General features: G+C 37.4%; 1 protein-coding gene across 1 annotated transcript in view; it reads left to right on the top strand.

The window, feature by feature from the left end:
- The window catches only part of WDR64 (WD repeat domain 64), a 66,632-nt gene that overhangs the window by 41,220 nt on the left and 6,039 nt on the right, over positions 1-19,373 (top strand). Inside the window, exons 13-25 of the mRNA XM_010022603.1 lie at positions 1,952-2,100; positions 3,979-4,102; positions 5,381-5,550; positions 6,580-6,756; positions 7,650-7,780; positions 8,270-8,362; positions 10,060-10,144; positions 11,465-11,507; positions 12,613-12,734; positions 13,559-13,664; positions 15,357-15,418; positions 15,814-15,923; positions 16,697-16,882. Of these exons, the coding sequence (XP_010020905.1) occupies positions 1,952-2,100; positions 3,979-4,102; positions 5,381-5,550; positions 6,580-6,756; positions 7,650-7,780; positions 8,270-8,362; positions 10,060-10,144; positions 11,465-11,507; positions 12,613-12,734; positions 13,559-13,664; positions 15,357-15,418; positions 15,814-15,923; positions 16,697-16,882 (1,558 nt within the window). The remainder of the gene's footprint in view (positions 1-1,951; positions 2,101-3,978; positions 4,103-5,380; positions 5,551-6,579; positions 6,757-7,649; positions 7,781-8,269; positions 8,363-10,059; positions 10,145-11,464; positions 11,508-12,612; positions 12,735-13,558; positions 13,665-15,356; positions 15,419-15,813; positions 15,924-16,696; positions 16,883-19,373) is intronic.

Below are 19,373 nucleotides of genomic sequence, written 5' to 3' on the forward strand. Positions count from 1 at the left end.
ACATTAAGACCATTTTAAAGTGGATCTTGTTATATACGGTCCTAATTTCAATATAGAAATATGCATCAAAAATATTCAGCATGGGAATTAATAGCAGGAACAAAAAGAAATGAGAAAGGCTTTTCTAAAGGGAAGGTGAGGCTTCCTTAGAAAAAATAAACTACAGATATTTTCTGTAGCCTTGCCATTTCTCAAAAGCTACTAAGCCACTGATATTCCCCTAACTATTCATCTAGCACTCTCCTACCGTTTGGAGATCAAAGCAGCAAAGTATAGGCTCTGTGGAGACCTCATAAGTGCATTCAAACACCTTCTTTTACTCAGTAGCTACAGAAAGCCCCACAAGCTCTGGTTTCAACAGATGCATTATCCAATTGGTCAGGAATAAAATATTGTGGGAACTGAACTCACAGTTTCTGGGCTCTCTTTCCTAACTGTATAGCAAGGAGCCTGAAACCTCCAAGGGACCAGAGCTTCACAGGTGTGAAGCCTTCTGTAACTAAGGCAGAGGCTCTGGAAACTGGCAGGGTTTGACTTCCCCAGAGACACAGTCACTGAAAAAAAACCCAGCTTTGAACCTTTTCTGGGGCTATAGAGGCCTGAGACATACCAGACAAATAAGATCACTGTCTTTGGAGGCAGCTTTTCCTGTCCTTGGATTAGGAACAAGGCACAAAGCTTGCAAAGCTTCTCAAATCTGAGGAGATGAATGTGAGACTTCATTTTTTATTTTTTTTTCAGTGATCTGGTAGTTTCTGCTGAATCTCTTTGCCAATAAAGTTGGTTTAGAAGCCCAAATATATACACTGGACTACAGCCCACAAATTGTTGTATTTATTTAGGCATTTGTTACTCATTGCAAATCTTAAGAAACTTCAGCTTCTAGGTCTTATTTTAAAAATGCCAAGAATATTAATCAGTCAAGTTTTTAAAGATTTTTTTAATTTCTAAAGGATAAAAGATACCATCTTCTCTTCAAATTTGTTAGTGAGATTTTCAAGGCTTGTCAATGTACAGATTTTGCATGGATAAATCCTTGACAAAAGGAGGTAACTTTGGCCTTAGAAACAATGATTGGAGCAGTATCTAAATAGCAGATAATATCTGGTCCTGGGTTCCCTTAATGATTCCATTAAAAGGTTAAGTGAATGACTCCTTGCCTCTGAAGAGGGCATGAGACTGAGACTGTATATGGGCAAATGAATTCTCATTGCTATGTACCTAGATTTACAGAGATTTTCAGTTATTAGTTCGCTAACATCCATAAATCATGACTCACCTTCATGCTTCATTTAAATATTGCCACAGCTTTCCTTCTGTGCTTTTTTCCAAGCTGCTGGCCTCTATGCCTGGACTTATGACAAGTATTAGGCAACTTGGTCCTTTGCCGCGTACTCACTGCTGACTGCTGCTCCTCTGCTGGTAGAACTGTAGTAATACTGGAACTGCAATCGGCGGTTGCATGTGTAGTCTGGCTTGTGAGCCTCCACTGTAAAAACCTTGTACTTTCTTTTGTTTTATTGTCCCCATCTATATCTGTCTTTGTAATCCTTCTAATCCGAGAGCACTGGAAGGCGTCTGGAAAACACCATTCATACTCACAGTGCCGCATAAAGGAAGTCACTGGAAAGACATCATTGCCTGCTGACATCTGGGACAGGGGGATTTATGGTTCCTAATGTCTTGGAGTCAGGGTATCAGTCCCATCAAAGGTGGGCAGGTGGTCGTTTAAGGCAGGTAAATACTTGGCCATTGTTCAACGTGCTTTGTGAGGAAAGCATGTGAAAGTTTTCTGGTTTAGAGAACAGATATTCTCAAGAAACAGACAATATCCCTTATTGTCTTCAGAAGAACTCATAGGAATCCTGTTTTACATAAAATCTTTTTATATGCAGGGAAAGTAACTGCTACTGTACTCAAAATGTGTATATTCTCCTCTCATCCTGTGCAGGTTCAGATGTTATTGATATTTATCCCCTAACTCATATGATACAAGATACAAAATATGTGCCAAGGACACATGAGAAAAGCATCAATGTTCTAGTTTACAACAGGGCTTTTCACCAGATTCTCACTATCTGCTCTGAGTCAATACTGAAGGTGAGTGTAAGTTGTCACCATTTAAACTGAAAAAGAAAAATCTCAGGTTTTTTTAATTACAAGTAGGTTTCTGGGCTATTAGGTCACTGGTTTCTCTTTACAATTCAACGTGTAGGTTTTGTGGCTATTTTGTGCTCAAATTCCGTAGGCAAGTAGTAGCCATGATGAATAAACTATTTGGGATCAGCAGCATTACTTTTCTGAGATAGCTACTTCCCTGACCTGCACATAACTGCACTGCCAGCACCATGCAGATTGAGCAAGACTTTGGAGGATGTTCCTTTAGCTGCACAGGTACACTTCACCTGTTCCTGCAATGGATTCTTGCAATTATAGCAACAGTACTGAAAGTCCACTGGCTATTGAGTAGCTACAGAGGTAGATTTTAACTGCCATGGTGTCAAACTGTGCATCCAGTCAACAATTCATGCAAGCATAACTACATATTATTCTTCAATTCAGAAGGCATATCTGATAAGCTTCACTTTAAAGTTTAAAAAGTGCTTGAGTCCCAGTCAGCTTAGTGGAATTTAAATGTGTACTTTAGACATTCTATGGATTAGCATAAAACATGAAAAAGTTACTTTGTAAAAACAGGTCTGTGTAAAAGATGCTGCTCTCAGGTAAAAGATTCCTTCACTAAAATTCGAAAGTTGCATTGGCACATATAGTGTGCCTAAACTATAAAACGTGACTTTTTATCCTTGTTTTGCTTCTTATCCTTTTGTCTGGTATGCTTCTATTTAGCTAGCAGTTCTGAAGTCAATTTGCTGACCTTCTGTAGATCCTTTTCTCATTCAAATAATTTCCTAGACCATCTTGTCCTAAGCCATAAGGATTTCAAGGTACATAGTGTGTGTGAAGTGTTTGTATAATAGCCAGTTGACAAGAAAAATAAAGTGATGGAGATCACTTCTATCACTTTTTAACACAGCTCTGTGTTGAAACATTAATGAAAAGATTAAACTTTCCTAGTAACTTTATAACTTGCATTTTAAGCACTAAAAATAGTTGCAATACAAGAGCCAAAAACCCCATAGATTAATAAAATGATTCATTACTAGTGTAATCAACAGTGTGACAATGAGCATCAGAGGTACCAAACACCTGCGATTTTCATCAGCTCTCGATGGGTTTGATGGCAAGATTTGTAGAGAGGTAGCATCTCTTATTGGGCCAGCTGGTGATGCATGTTATCCCTGTGGAGAAAGGCTTGTTTGTGTAAAGGTTTTCTCTTTATATACACTCAGTAAAGATGTTATTTCTCATTGTAACCCCTTCCTTACTTAGACCACAAAGGCTACAGCATTATAACAATTACAAGATAGTTTTGGGCACTTGGTGCTGCAAAAGCGCATATGACATGAGTGGCTACTTCATAAATACAGATGAATCTGAGCTGTCCCGCTACAGCAACCAAACTTTGTATTAGTACTTCATTATGAGGCATTGCTTAAATTCCCAAAAGGATTAAATAATGATCAGATTTAGATGTTCCTACATTTTTGGACCAAATGTTCGTGAGAAGCCTCATTCTGATATTCGGCATAGAAATTCTAGCTCCATTCTTTCTAGTTAGATTTCTTCACTTTTGCACTCTAAAAACTCATTTAACAACAGTCTCTCTGACTTAATGAGAGTCTTACTTATAGCATACTAAATACAGTTCCCCCTTGGCAGAATGGCTTCTCTGGGGAGGTGAACATTTTCCAGGAAATTACATTAGTATTTCAGTAATAGAGCATGGCTGTGTGCTATTGTAAAAGAGGATCTATTTCACAGGATATGAAAATTTTCTCTAGAAAATTTTCACTAGAACATATTGTGTGATGAGTTTTAGAGGATGTAGTAAAAACAATTACTGTCTTATTTTGTCAGGTCTGGGACCTGGAAACAGGATATCAAGTATATCAGATGGAAGATGCACATGGGCTGAATACTGAAGTGACCTGTGCAGACATTGAAATACATGGGTTTTATTTCGCTACTGGAGCATGTGATGGTAAAGTAATTAAATAATTATCACATTTTTATTACATTTATTTAAAATGACATATTACAAGAGGAATACAGAATTACAAGAGGAAACAGAACTTTTGCCTTGACTCTTATAGTGACAGAAGAATGAATTTTGGCTTTCTTCCAAGGTGCGCAGGAAGGAATGCACAGCTGTATGTCTGGGGAAGAGGGCAGCAGAGGAGGTGTGTCTTGGATGGGTTTTATCTGGTAGATAATTCATAGAAAGGTGATTTTTGCCTGCTTGATCTCTGGTATTCTGTTAGCCTATTGCTCTCCAGAAGACTGTCTTCAAAGCTTTTGGTCTGAAAAGATGTTTCCTCATAGCACTTAGGACCTAGATCTGTAACAAAGTGGCTGCAGACAGAGAACAGCAGTTTTTCAATTTTATAGTATCCAAGCTCAATTTTATAGCGTCTGCAGGCACTGAACACTAGAGTACCTATATCTACATGTTTCCTGAATTTTTCATGAGTTTGATTTAGGGTGCATCAAGTTCAGGTAATGTGACAAGACCTCTCCAACACACAAGTACTACATTGAATTCTGCAGAAAACTTTAATAGTTTTGTAATCTGATAACATAACAGAATAATTCTTCTCACGTTCAAATGTTCAAGAGTACATACCTGAAGCATTAAAATATATTAAATATATGAAAGCAGCATCACACAGAGAGATGGCCTTTTCCACATGGTATACTGGCTAATGTTTCTTGCTTATACTTGAGAGTAGAGACTACACCCTTAAGATTATAAGAGCATGACAGAAGGCGAATGCTATCAAGTCTTACAGAAGTGAAGTCATACGTAATAGCTGCTTCAGTTAGGATAATGCTGTAGCTCCTTCTCCCCACTAGCTCTCTGGGACAAGTCCAGCAGCCAGGTCCCCCTGTTCCTGTAGCTGAGAACCTGAACTCTTCTGCCTGACAGTCAACACTCTGCTGACTCTCTGGTGATGTTAGTTCAGAAACAGAAGATAGGTAGGTGTCTTTTATCCTGGGCTGTAGCATAAAACAGCCATGGAAAAAAAGATGGAAAGTGGTGAAGATGTTTCCTGGTAAGTTTTGTGTCCCTGAGGGTGCTTTCCTAAGAAACACACACACTGCTACGGCTTTCTAAAGGCCAGTGATATAGGTCAGAACCTTCAATTGGATTTTCTTTTTTCTACTCCTTTCCCTGTTTGATCCAGTGCAAGTTTCTGACTTGAAGCACAGGTGCTGAAAAGTTCATTCCCTTTTGTATATCTTTCTCATCCATGTGTAGGAACAGTGAAAATCTGGGTGTTTGAAAGTGGCCAGGAAGTTAAAGCCTTGCCTTTGGCCCAGTGCAGCAAAGATGCATGTCGTCTGCTGAAGATAATCTATCTGAAGGCTAATAAGAGTCAACACGCACTTCTTGTTTTGGAGCAGAGTGGGAAGATGAAAATCATTCAGGTTTTCCAAATACACTTTTTTTCTTTTTTTTCCTAATTTCATTTGGTAGCTCCTAGATTTTGAGGTAAAATAGGACTTCATTAATTAGTAGATACACTTTTAGAAACTGTCAAGGAACAATCCACTTTCTGCATATCATCAAATTAGCTTTCTGCCCTTCTGTCTAAGTATTAATATTTTCATTAGTCATTGCTGATTTTCAGCATTCTGATAATATCTTTTCTTGCATTTGCTTTTCTGTTTGTAATTGACATTTCGGTCAAAACTTTAAGATAAAAGCTTTACAATATTGCTTCTGTTATTATAGACAGTGTTTACCGTGTTTAAAGAGTTTCTAGTTCACCAGCAGCTAAGACTGGCTAGAACTGTTCCTGCAAATACTGTTTATGTATTTAGCCCCACTGCACTGGTCAGAGCTCTGCATTTTAACAGTACCTCAGGCCTAGGGCCACGTTCTCATGAGGAAGCTGTATCTTTTCCTGCTTCATGTCTGCCTTTCTGCCTTAATGCACTCCTTGGGCAGTGGAAGACACAGCATCACCTGCTTGGGTTCTGGATCTGTGTCATTTGTAGACATCACTGTCCCAGTCAGCAGCTGAGTCCTCAGACTCAGATATTGCTGACATATCCCAGTCATTTGTGTGCCATAGACTTGTGGCTTCTTCTTCTCACGCAATTGGAACAACCACCAGTTTTGCTGATATGGTAGATGTGAACTGCAGATCAGCAGTGCTAATAAAATAAGCAGCTATAACTGAAGAGACAACTTACTTTAAGAAGGTAGTTAAACTGAATAAAATCAAAAGCTCTGAACTCCACATCTTCTAATATAACAGCAGGTAATTTAAAGTAAACTGTAATATTTCTGGCTGACACGTCAGTTTGCAGTGTAGGCATATGCTAGTTGATAGCTATAACAGTTTTTATAGTTTGACACAGGAACAAGCTTTCAACACACTCTCACTGATAATTATCTTATGAACAGGAAATCCTTTCCTTCCTTTTTCATTAAGTCAGTTATTTTAACAGGGTAACTCAGTTGAAACATACCTGTATGTCACATGGGTGCTTCCTGAGGCAGTGTCCTTTCCGCAAAAGAATCCAGTTGTCTCTCTGTTACTGAAGCCCGACACCTTACAAACACATGAATTCTTCCCGGATATTCAGCTTCTGTCTGACACCAGTTCTCCAAAGGATGATACAGTGGTGAGAAACACTTCAAAGTTCCGCATAATTTACAGAAGATTAGAAAGTAAAATGTTTACTGTGCCCTCAAAGATTTAATGTTTAGTAACAGGATAAGAACCAAGTAAATGCTCCAAATTATCAGTACACTGAAGGTCTAAAATAAATTATGCAAGAAAGTGATTGTTTCCAAGGGCTATATCTGCCTAGTAATCCATTGCATGGTTTTTACCTTGATGAAGCAGCTGCTCTGAACATACACTTCACATTCCTGTGAAAAATAGTAAGTTGAGGTTCTTGTATAAAGTCTTCTAGAAATTAAACATCATTCATTACTATAACTAGGCTGACCATCAGGAATAGTGCCATATAAAGATCAAGCTGGGTGTTAAAGTTATTCCATTTTTGTCTCTTATTGCTTTGGTAAAACGTCAAATTATGTTTCAGTAATTGACCAATTTAACTTAGTCCATGAGACTTAAGTTTTGTTTTCTATAATTTCACTAATTTTGTAATAGATCTAGATGATGTTTAAGGAAAGGTCATCGTATTTCTGTTCAGTGACTTATTCGTTTGACATGACTACAGTATCTGCATAGGTACCTACTTCTGATTAATCTTCAGTTCTTACAGCAGTTTTTACATGCTCTAACTGCAACTGTGCTGTAGGTAGCAGGTCAGGTTGGCAGATGGAGGCTCCTATCCTCTGCAGCAGGGAGTCTCCCAGTACTATCACCCCCTGCTTCTTTCTGGTGCTTCTGTAAGGCTCAAATACAATAACATTAGAGTAGATTCAATATGCAGTTGTTGCAGACACTGTTAATTTAGGCACCTTATTAAACTAACAGTTAAAAAAATTCACTCTCTAGTGTCCATGTTGCTCCTACTCAATTTTTTTTCAATGTTCTTTGCAGAATTTTCTACCTTCTGTGGAAATTAAGTGTTTTGCTGTTTTAAAAGTAGAAGGATGCAGTTTGATAGCTACGGGAAGTGCAAATGGTGCAATAATTCTGTGGGATTTTGAATCTGCCACTGTGAGATGCCTGTAAGTATTGCTTTCAAGGAGGCATTTTGATCTTCAGTATTTTATGCAAACTTTTTAAATAGCATACTGGAAATGGTAAAACACCCAGCTATAAAGGGTGTTGGACATGCAGGAGTTAAAGTAACAAATTATGTGGGCCTCCTTCTCTTGCACTTCCAAATACCTTGTTAAGTATTCCTGACATTGCAGGTAGAAGATGTGCTCAAGAGAAGGAGTCATTTGGGGAAGGGACAATGTAATTAAGAACAGTGTTTTAACATAACTCAGCACTGCCACTGAGGAAACTATGTAAATTACTCTGTCGTTGAGGCTGCTACTGAGCTGAAGAAACATCCTTATTTAGGAAGTCTCATGTTTGGGAGGACATGTCTAAAAATTTTAGGGAAATGACATGTTTGATTTTTTAGATTACAAATAAAGCTTGCAACTTTTTCTGGGAACAATATGCGACCTATCTGACACATCCTGTATGAACACCTTCATTTTCAGGTGTAAAATTAATGAAGACAGCCAGGCTCCAGTTCTTCAGGCATCTGGAGTCAACGCCATGTTATTCCTTGTACATAGTGCTTTCTCTTCCAGGTAACTGTGTGATTTTATCTACCCCCAGGACAGGTGTAGTCATTTGTTGTAGTACACTGATGTAATATTTGTCCAAGACAGCTGATTTAAACTGAGATTTTCTTTGCATTTAATCAGTTCAAGTTCATACAGTTAATTAGCTTTCCTGTCCTTAAACTTTTGTAATGCTTATCAATCATAAATATTATAAATTCTTTTTTTACTGCTCCACTAAGCTATCCTCTTGTCCTCTAACTGACCTCATAAGTCTCGATTCTGTTGAAGAATCCAACAGAAATCAGCTTTTGTCAGGTATCGATTTTCCTGTGTACTATACCTTCTTTGATTCTTATCTCTGTGAGATAAATCTGTGTGGCAGCAGGCTTTTACTTTATTTCAAAACTGATAAAATCCTCATGCTGCTAGATACTCTGATCAAACAGAGAGAGAGGCAAGTTCATTGAAGTGTGTAGCCTCAAGTTTCATCTTAAAACAAACTAGAAGCTGGCATAGGTTTTTAGTGTTGGATGGAGAACAGAATTTTAGCCAAATATGCTCATTTTGAGAGAAAGGCATTGCACATGTACATAACTTCAGCAGCTTGGCTTCCAGCGGATATGCAAAGGCAACGGTAGCCAGAAGGACTCAATATGGTTTAAATACTTAATGCAACTTTAAGGTCTTAAGCAGTTAGGCAGCATTTTTGCTCTCCTGAACCATAAGAATGATTTATGGTCTTATGATGCTTTAAAACCTTCAAGTAGCTTATGCATTTACTACACACCTAAATGTACCAGTGCCACTTAACTGAACATAAATTTGCTTTTTCTACATTATAGCTTAATGATTAGTTTAGGAAATCCTTGCTAAATTAAAAATGTGGTGATTACAATTCACAAATGGTAATTTGTATAAATGAAGAAAAGTTACGATTATGCTTAAGCAGGAGGATCCTACAATGACTTTGAATGATACAGGTTTAGGATGTTCTGTATGTACTAGGAAGGTACCTGGATGAATTTGACTGTGATAATATACAGACACACAATGTTCAAGAATGCTAGCAAGTTTGTGAAATCAAACTTTGAAAAATTACATGGCCACCTGTCCAAATTTAAGTGGGCTACCCCAGCTATATACTGTCTATATGGGTTTTACATTATCCCTGTTATTCAGATACAAAAACAGAACAGATGTGAAATTGGTGTAAGTTATGTGGCAAGAACCTCTCATTAGCACAGTCAGACCTTTTCTAGACTTAGAAACATAAATATTGAAGGCCACATACTATTTCTTTGCTTGAGTTTCTTCCACAGAATCCCATTTCTGAAGATTTTCTTAACAGATTGAAAATAATCAATAATTATTTGGAAAAAAATTGCAGAACAAAGTGCTGGGTAAGATGAAAGGGAACAAGCCACTGACATGCACTGAATTTTTCCTCTTCGCTTCTTGAGGATGAACACCAGCGTTAATTTTGATTTACTATGGATTTAATTTGCTCAAAACTCCTAACAGCAGAGTTTGGCTGTGTAATATGCAAATATTGCCTAGTCACTTGCATAAATTTCTAAAACGCCACCAACCCTTAGTGTGATCAATTCAGGCGCTATTTTATTATGCTTTATTACACTGGATGATGTTGTTTTCCAGACAGCAAACAGTTTCTTTAAGAATGTCAGTGATCTCCACTAATTTCTTTCACACAGGAAATATAGTTCCCTGCCCTCTACTACTGCTGCTGTAAGGAGTCATAACGATGCCATTCCAGAGCACAAGAACAGTTCTTTGAGCCTACAAGAGGTAGGTATGGTGGCTTCATGGGTTCAGTAGAGTTCAAAGCAAATTTCACCTTAGTCTTGGTTTTAAAATCATGTAGCTTACTAAAATCCCTCCATAAAGACATGCACACAACTAAACATCAAGAATTACAGGGAAATAAACTTTGTTTCTCTAAGCTGAATGGGCAACAGGCAGGCAGCCTGGCTGTATGACACATGGAATAGCTGACTACCAAAGTGTTTATCAGATGCTTATCACTAGCAATACTGACTTTCAAATAGTGAGAAATAGCAGTACTCAAGTACTGAGTACAGAAGAATTCAAAGGGGAAGGTAAAATCGAGAAATTATGAAGTACTTGAATAAAATTGGAACTACATCTACATTGCAGCCACACTTGCTTGGATACAGTCTTTCAAATGACAGTGTTTGGGGTTTTTTTGTAATTTACCATGGAGTATCTCAATCTATGTATTTTTACGAAGCGTAGCATTAGATTTTTGTGACACATTTTGTCTTTTTATGCTAGAAGAACATGCCATGTCTGCCAAGTAACAAATAGCAAGTAGGCAAAAAGAGTAAAAAGCCTACCTCTCAGACTCTTTCCAGCATGTTGTTTCAGTAAAGTATGGCTATGTAGGTATTAGAGTAACAAAATGGACAGCCATTTGCAGCTCTTAAAAAGATCCCCAAAACCCCCACGTCAAGCCTTACAGATCAATAGGTAGGATGAGATTGAAGTGGCGTGTCCTCTTCTAAGATACCTCAATATCTCAAACACTGGTGGTTGCATGGTTTTTCCTGCCTTATTTGACTTGGCAATTTTTGAGGCCAGTATACTGTCAGCCTTGGGGATCCTCAGAAGCCTGTGTAGTAAGACACAAATGAAGGACTGTCACAATTCTCATACTGAAGATGCAGATGTGAGTAAATGTTATTGCTACTTATGTGCTTTGTTCATCTTTGCTCAAGGTAGTGCCAAGACTATATGCATGTTCTAAATTAAACTCTCTAAGAGATCTAGATTACATTCACATGACTGTGATTGACTTTGTTTATCCTAAGAAATTAATGTCATTCAGCCAAATTTACCTTTAGCACAATCCTAAAGTCCAATTAATTTCATTTGTGATTTGTTCATCTGTAATTTTGATTCTCTTCAGATGAAATGTTTCTTATTTTCACTCAGTGCTGTCCCAGATTGAATGGATGTTGTGGAAACACTTGAGTCCTTCAGTTAAAAAAAAATAAGTTCTTACAATAATTTCAAGTAGAGAACTGTTCTGTAGTTACACCCACATTCTGTTTTCTAATTCTCTTACATCTTACTCCTTGCTTTTAGGAAAATGTAAAAAGTGATGAAATTAACACTGAAATAACAACAGGTATGGAAATGTTTTTCATTCTTTTTGTTGCTGGTCCATTTTGTGGTCCCCATTACCATAGAAAATGAGTTCATCAGTTTGAATGGCAAACTGTATTTGTAATAATTGGGATATCATTGGCATGTGGATGACACTTCTCAACATCTGCTCCCTCCTGATTTGCAATTACTTCCCAAAACCTAGGCCACGATGCATGATATGCAAGGGCTTAATTGCTGTTTTTTCTAAGTAGACATGATGCTGAAAACCTTGCAGAATTTGGGAATGTCAACTATATACACTTCTCTGCCACATAAATATTTGAGCAATGAATTATTGAAACGGTGTATCAAAAGCCACTTGATTCATGTATAAGTGAATGACCTCACAGGCAAAATCTTCAAAAGCAGATGAAACTTTAGAAGGAAAAGTCTTCCTTATAGTATATATCCTTAAAGCTGAATTTATTTTGCAAAGAAAACATGCTCTGAAACGAGAATATCCCTAAGCCTTGTAGCTGCCCAATGAAATAGGCACTCATTCCTGCATCTACTGAATATCCATTTCACTGAGGACCTTCTTGAGACCCCCCCGAGCTCCTCCAACACCAGGAAGTCACAACAGGAACTCAAAAAAGATTCTCTGTAACTGCCACCTTGCATTTAGCTAAAGTTTTGAACTGCAGAAGTAAGTACAGAAATCTGTGATTCTAGAATTGAGTCATTTAGTTATTAAAACTCATTTCATTGCTGCATTTACAGTAGTCTCTAGAATCCTCATTCAGAGGCTGCAGAACTGCTTCTCAGCTGTCCTGGTGACCACTGTCTTGCACTTCTCCACTCTCACTGGTGCTTGCACTTTCTGTAAAATCTTGCTATGCTCTAAATAAGGTTCCCCCACATCATGAAGCAATAGTTCTGGCTGGTTTAGACAAGATCATGAAGACTGTTCTGATTTCTTTTCAGTTGTCTTTTATCCATATCTGTAATGGTTTCAGAGTAATATCATTTGGATGATGGAGTTAATTTTCAAAATTACTTTTTTTCTAGTGTGATGTAATTTCTGAGCATTCAAAAGCAGTTCTCAAGAATTGTTGAGAAAATGTATGATCATTTGTGTTCCAAAGCAGAAGACACAACTAGTTGCAAGAGTATCCAGTACGTAGAGTTTCCCAAAGCTGAAGCAGGATACTCACCGATACTGGCTTCTGCTCATGAAAATGGCTGTATCTGCCTATGGAGTATTCAGGTAGCTGTCTGAATGTTTTTGGGATGGGACTGGACTATTGAGAAGGTAATTCTACTAATCTTTGAAAACATGATTTTTAACTAGCAATTGCACCACTATCTAGATACTTTATTGAATTTTCTGCTTAACAATTTCTTCCATGGATACAAATTACTTCTGCTTTAATAACTGTAGCAGGAATAATAGCAAGACAAAAATGAAGAAACATGATTTGAAATAATTTTAACAAAAACTGACTGTAAAGTTATGTCAAAGTCTGAAAGTTGAGTTCTCACCCAAAACATCTATATTCTAAGAAAGGATAATAGGCATGGCAGAATGTCCTACTGTCAGAAGATGAGAAGTATGTCTGGAACATTGCACAAGCCAGCTAGCACTAGTAACGTTACAAATCAGGAGAGAATAGTACCTAACACATAGTGTCTACAGCTGTAATCAGCTTTTAAAGCCAGTCATGCAACAGAATATCAATGGCTTAGTTGTCTTAACACTTCAGATTCCAGAAAATACGTGATCACACATTACTCTAAACAAGATATACAAAGTAAATACAGTAAGAAGGGGGAGTACCATGGTATGATCACTGAGCAATGAAATAACTGCTTCTTTTAATGTAGAAGAGACATCAATCCAGAATACACCCCAGCTATCTTGGTCATTCAGCAGATTAGATAACTACCTTTTTAACAGCTTTATGAATAGATATGAGCTGAGTAATGCTGAATAGATCAAATCAATGGAACTCAACTTCTGATGCATTGATTATTATTTTTTTTTCATGTATATATTTCAAAGAGAAATATGTGTGTGATTGTTTATTTCAGGGAAACTTAGTGAAAGAACTTTTGCCATTTTCAAAACATCCTTCAGTTCCTCTTACAGCGCTATGTACAGACATCTCCACTAAAAAACTTCTGGCAGGCAGTAAGGGTGAGTAAACATGATAGTCATTCTGTTCAGGACAGTCTGTAGGACCACAAAACATCATGCTGTAAATGTGCCAGAAATGTGGAAATGAATGCTGAAATGCTTTCAGACTTTCTCCATCAAAGCTATAATTAAATAATTGAAAAAGGTATTTTCTAGTATGAAAGGATGGTAGATTAAAGCTTAGTGTTAGCAGCATTATCAGTAGAATTGGTTTTATAAAAGACATTTCAATTTTCTTCATTCACATGCCCTGAATAAACTTTCCATCTGAATTTTTGTGTTAATATCAAGGGCAAAGATTGCTCCTAAAAAAAAAAAAAAAAAAAAAAAGATTTCAAATCTATAGTAATAAAACTAAATAAGAAACTGCAGCTGTGGCTGTACCAAGAGCCATGATTTGGACACTGATGTGGAGTGGACGGTAATGGCTTCAGCAGTATGCTGCTGTATAAGGAAAGAAAGCACTTGTGGTCTGTGCTAGCAGCTCATTGTTAGGTTTAATTTCACATGAAATCTGGCTTTTATTTGACAGAAAGTCATCTGCTGTCTGATTCTCCTCCAAACCTTTAGAATCACCCTGGCAATTTTCCTCTTCTGCATCTGTCATGTGAGATTTTTGTCCTTTAATGTGTCACTTTTCTTCTAAAATTACTATTAGAACTATTTCCTGCCAGCTTCCTGCTCTTATGCTGTCAGAGGTTGGATGGAGAAAGTTTTTTTCTCATTTTCTCCATTTATCACAAAACTGAGCAGTAGCTTGACATTGATGGTGAAAATGTAGAGGAGTTTCCATTCCCCATTGATGCAAATCAGTAAATGAGTTCAGGAAGGCAGCATGCACTGAACAGGATTTTAACTAGTTGTGGAAAAATATCCACCTTACTACCTGTTCATCTGATACTCTTCCTTTGTCCTTTTGTGTTTGTGCCAGTATGTGTATGCTTTTCATGCTTTCTGCACCCTTCTCTTCTACCTGCAGTGCTACTACCAATTTTTTGTTCCCATTATAGATTTTTCCATGTCAGGAAAAGATCAACTTGTCTGTCAGCCTCCCTGCTTGCCTGAAAAGATAGTCCTAGAACCAGATGTGACCAGTATGAAAGCTGGAATTACACAAAAGATCTTTCTGCCTGGTAGTAGAAAGGAGAGATAAGAGGCAACTTCATCAGGAAAGAGGGAACCTAGGCAGGAAACTCAGCAGTTGTGGGTCATAAGGAAAATGGTTGGTTCTGCCTTCACATAGTGCACTAAAAGGTTGTAAAACATTAAGCTTTCATTATATCTGCAATTAATCAACTTTGTCCATTTTACCAGGACTGAAAAACAGTTTAAATCCCATGAATCTCTCATACCTAGTTTGAACAATAGAAAACTGTCTTGGCAAGATGACTTATTTTTCACTCATGTCATTTAAAGAAAAAAATTTACATTCTTGCCATTTCAAACCTATCCAGTTAATGACACTTTGCTCAAAAAGAGTATGTATATTTCCATACATATTAGTGAATAGTCTATAGTTTTCTGCTCTGTGCTTGACAATGAGAAAGTGATATTCACCTTAAAATAACATTCACTGACCCATAATCTCTGCTTTATTCTGCCCAATGTTTACCAAGAGCATGGGGTAGTAACAAGTGAAGGTGCAGCACTAATGAAATTTATTAATGTTTTGATTTTTTGATTTTTAAACAGAGGGACATATTATGCGCTGGTGCATTACCTCATTCTTAGAAGATCCACAAAACAATAAAAATGTAAGCAAGTATCTGTCAGCTTTTCTTAACTTGAACAGTATACCAAGATATGACAGAGAAAAATGGATTCAGAGCACTATGGGGACTAAAAATATTTCATGCACATACAGGTCATGTCTTTTGCTTGAAACAATAACTTGATGTTGTGAAAAGCAAGAAAAACATAAGTAAAATGCTGTTAGCATTATTCCATTGTGTTCAAAGGGGCTACGTTAAGAATGAATTTATCCATGTCCTCTGAGCGGTGTTTCTACCATATGCCATTCACAGACTGTTTCATGAAGGGATTACTTTTCCACCTCTTTTAATTTTCAGAAAGCCATACTGATAAATCCACTAAGCTACCAACCATACAGAACTGCCTGAAATGTGGTTATGTTGCTTTTTTCCCCCAGCAAGTAAAGGAGGAAGCCTGCTGGAGGGCACACGCTACTGAAGTGGTTGACTTATTTCATGAAGAGGAGAAAAATGTGGTAGTAACAGCATCTATTGATGGTTCAGTCAGGTATTGCTTCTTATGGCTATGGCAAATCAGTTGAACTGTCTCCAAAGTTCCTCTTTCTGCTGGACTTCTATGTAGGCTGGAATTGAAATAAATACAACATTGGGTGCGTTTTCTATTCTGCACCTGAAAGAACTATTTTTTTAATGTAATGCTTCCAGGTTTCTCAGGAAGTCAAACCCTTTGCAGACTGTCATTTTCTTCCAGCAAGGTGACCTTGAATGCATAGTTAATGGCCCCATCATTTTAGAAATGGCCACCTGTTCTAAACCTATTTAGCTTTCACTACTTGTTAAATTGACGTGGTTCCTAAGCACTGCCTCTACCCAATGCTTATATAATTAATCGATTGCAGTCTGAAATACTTTATAGACAATGGTAATTCCTTCTTGGCTAACAAGTACATTTGAAGGGGTTTCTTTTGGGTATGTGGGAGAATCAATGAGGAAATTTTGTGTAGATCCTGCTTTGGTGGCAGCAGCTTACTGTAGGAGTGATTCAGGATATTGATGCCTTACTCCGTTTCGTAATGATAAAAATTAGACGTTTGTTTTCAGATTTTTACTACATCCTTCTGAGATTTTTTTACTCTCAAGTTATAAACAGTGAACTTCAATCACATTGATTTATTTTTTTTTTTATGACTAGCACACTGAACTCTAGAACAGTGCTGCAGAACTTGATAATGTAGACAGGTATTTTCTCACTTTTTTTCCACTTCTAAAAGTATCATTTTTCCTTTCTGTCCTTTGGCACTGCTTCTACTATGTCTGTAGGCTCTGGAATGCCATGAATGGATACTATCTTGGTTACTATGGACAACCCAGGAAGTTTGAATTATCAGATATTAGTCGGTTGATTTTGCCTTGTGATGTTAATACCTTTCCTATTATAATTAAAGAAGAAAGCAAGTATATGGAAGACGAGGAGCTTGGATATCCTATTGTGCTGGACAGGGAAAAGTAAGATCTCATACATTTACATACATGTAGGACTGTACAAATAGTTCTGAAAATATGTGTAAAAAGCATCTTTAAACTGAAGATCAGAAAGAATTATTAGGATTTCCTATGAATTATTTAGAAAAATCCTTTGTATAAATGTTTCTACACAGCATGGATAGATCTCTTAATTGTAATGACTAGGTGACAGCCAGGATTAAGTGATGTTTGGGATTTGAATTCAGTAATAGTGATGGCTAGATAATTGTCTCATATTTTAGTCTAATTAGAGTCTGTATGTTATACACACTGTTCAGGTTAGCAGCCTGTTTCCTTTCCAGTTCCACAAGCTGATATACTTCTGGGATTCCAGAAAGTTTATTTTAAAATCTTAATGTATATAGTTTCGACTCAAACCCAAACCCTTCTGTAAAAATAAGCCAAACTAATCTTTCAGTTTAAAAAATGGTCTTCTTAAATTTGCTGGGATGTTATGGATACATTCACATACCTCTGATCATAACATTCAGACACAGGCATAAATGTTGTTTGTTCAATAGCAGTGTTGGACCTCTCTCTTCCTAGATAGAGCTCTCAAGGAATTTAGGTTGGTTATGAGTCAAACCAGAGAGCCTTGGACTTCTAGCTTAAATCATATTTATAGTCCTGGAGCTCCCTGGTTCATTAATTAGCGGATTGACCAAATAAACATAAATATTGAAGCAGGAATCTTCAGAGGCAATATGCATAGTACCATTAATAGCAACACAGTCCATATCTGTGAAAAATTACTCACAGACTTAAAAGTCATCCCTGCTTTAGTGGTAAGGTTTCATATACCATGTCAATTCTTATGCTGCTGTCCTGGTTTCAGCTGGGATAGAGTTAATTTTCTTCCTAGTAGCTGGCACAGACTTGTGTTTTAGACTTAGTCTGAGAAAAATGCTGATAACACACCGATGTTTTAGTTGTCACTGCATAGCACTTACCCTGACCAAGGACTTTTTAGTCTCTCATGCTCTGCCAGTGAGGAGGGGCACAAGAAGCCAGGAAGGAGCAGAGAGTAAGGACACCTGACCTAAACTGGCCAAAGGGGTATTCCATACCACAGCACGTCATGCCCAGTATATAAACTGGGAGCAGTTTGCCAGAAGGCCCAGATCGCTACTTGGGTCAGGCTGGGTATCAGTCAGCAGGTAGTGAGCAGTTGTATTGTGCATCACTTGTGTTTATTGGAGTTTTACCCTTTCCCCTTTTAGTTTTATTTTCTCACCCCTTGTTATTTCCCTTATTATCATTAGTAGTAGCAGTAGAAGTATTATATTGTACTTGAGTTATTAAATGGTTCTTATGTCAACCCATGGGGTTCACATTCTTTTGATTCTCCTCCACGTCCCAAGCAGGGTGAGAGGATAAAGGGGGACTGAGCGAACAGTTGCATGGTACTGAGTTACCAGCTGGGTTTAAACCACAACAGCTGCCTTTTAACCAAAGCATTTTGGGACAATGGGAAATCTCTCAAGTGCTTTTCTGTTACTTCTTTTAGGTCAGTATCGTGATAACACTTATTATTCCTTAGAATTCTTAATAATGTGAATAGTCCCACTGAAGTCAAAATGCTAACTCATCAATACAGAGAAGTGCTTGGCTATGTTTGAAGGGCTAACGCCTGTAGTCCTTTTAAATAGTCAGCAACTAATCTGAAACCTCTGGAATCAAAGATACTATAATTAAGCCAGTTAACTTTGAAGAACCTTTCCATAAATGACATTCCTCTGTCAAACTGTGACTACTTGTGGAAGACTCTTCAACTATTTCAATAAAGGAGAACGGCTATCATACATTTAAAGAACATTAATTAAATAGACTGGCAGCAAAGCCTGCTTAACTCTGCAGAGAACTGGGGGGTAGAGGCGGGGAAAGTGGACACATGCTTCACAATAGAAAGTTGTGGTCTTATTCTGTATACTCTGTATGTGCTGTCACCGTAAGACTAACTTGATACCACTGGATTAATTGTACCAAATGTGTAATGGATAGCTAGCCAGCCATCATCCAAAAGGCTGTGTTACTTATGGATGCTAGGCTTTGTTCTTTACAGGATACAGAAGCTTCTCTTGGGTCAAGTCACTTATCTTTATGATTCTACTACAGTTTGATTATTGGATAGCTGTCAAGTCACTAAGATAATATTTTAGAATTTCATTTTACAAAACAAGTTATAAATGCTAATTACAGATGTCGCCCAAATGTGCATATACCTGGAAAGGTACAAGCTCAGCTGAATAGCATAGGTGCTTACAGTTGAAACAAGCAGCTCAGGTGATCTATTGAAAAATGCCAGCATGTAGACAGGCCCATATAAGAGAACAGTCTCCGTTTCAGTCTATAGTTCATAATACTTTAGCTTGTGTGACCTGACTTAATTTTTCCGAATATAAATGAAACTGTTAATCTACACTCTAGATCATTTCCTCTTAAATTTGGAAACCAGATATATGAGCAGAGGAAA

Source organism: Nestor notabilis, unplaced genomic scaffold, assembly GCF_000696875.1.
Source record: "Nestor notabilis isolate BGI_N333 unplaced genomic scaffold, ASM69687v1 scaffold3559, whole genome shotgun sequence".
Taxonomy (NCBI): domain Eukaryota; kingdom Metazoa; phylum Chordata; class Aves; order Psittaciformes; family Psittacidae; genus Nestor; species Nestor notabilis.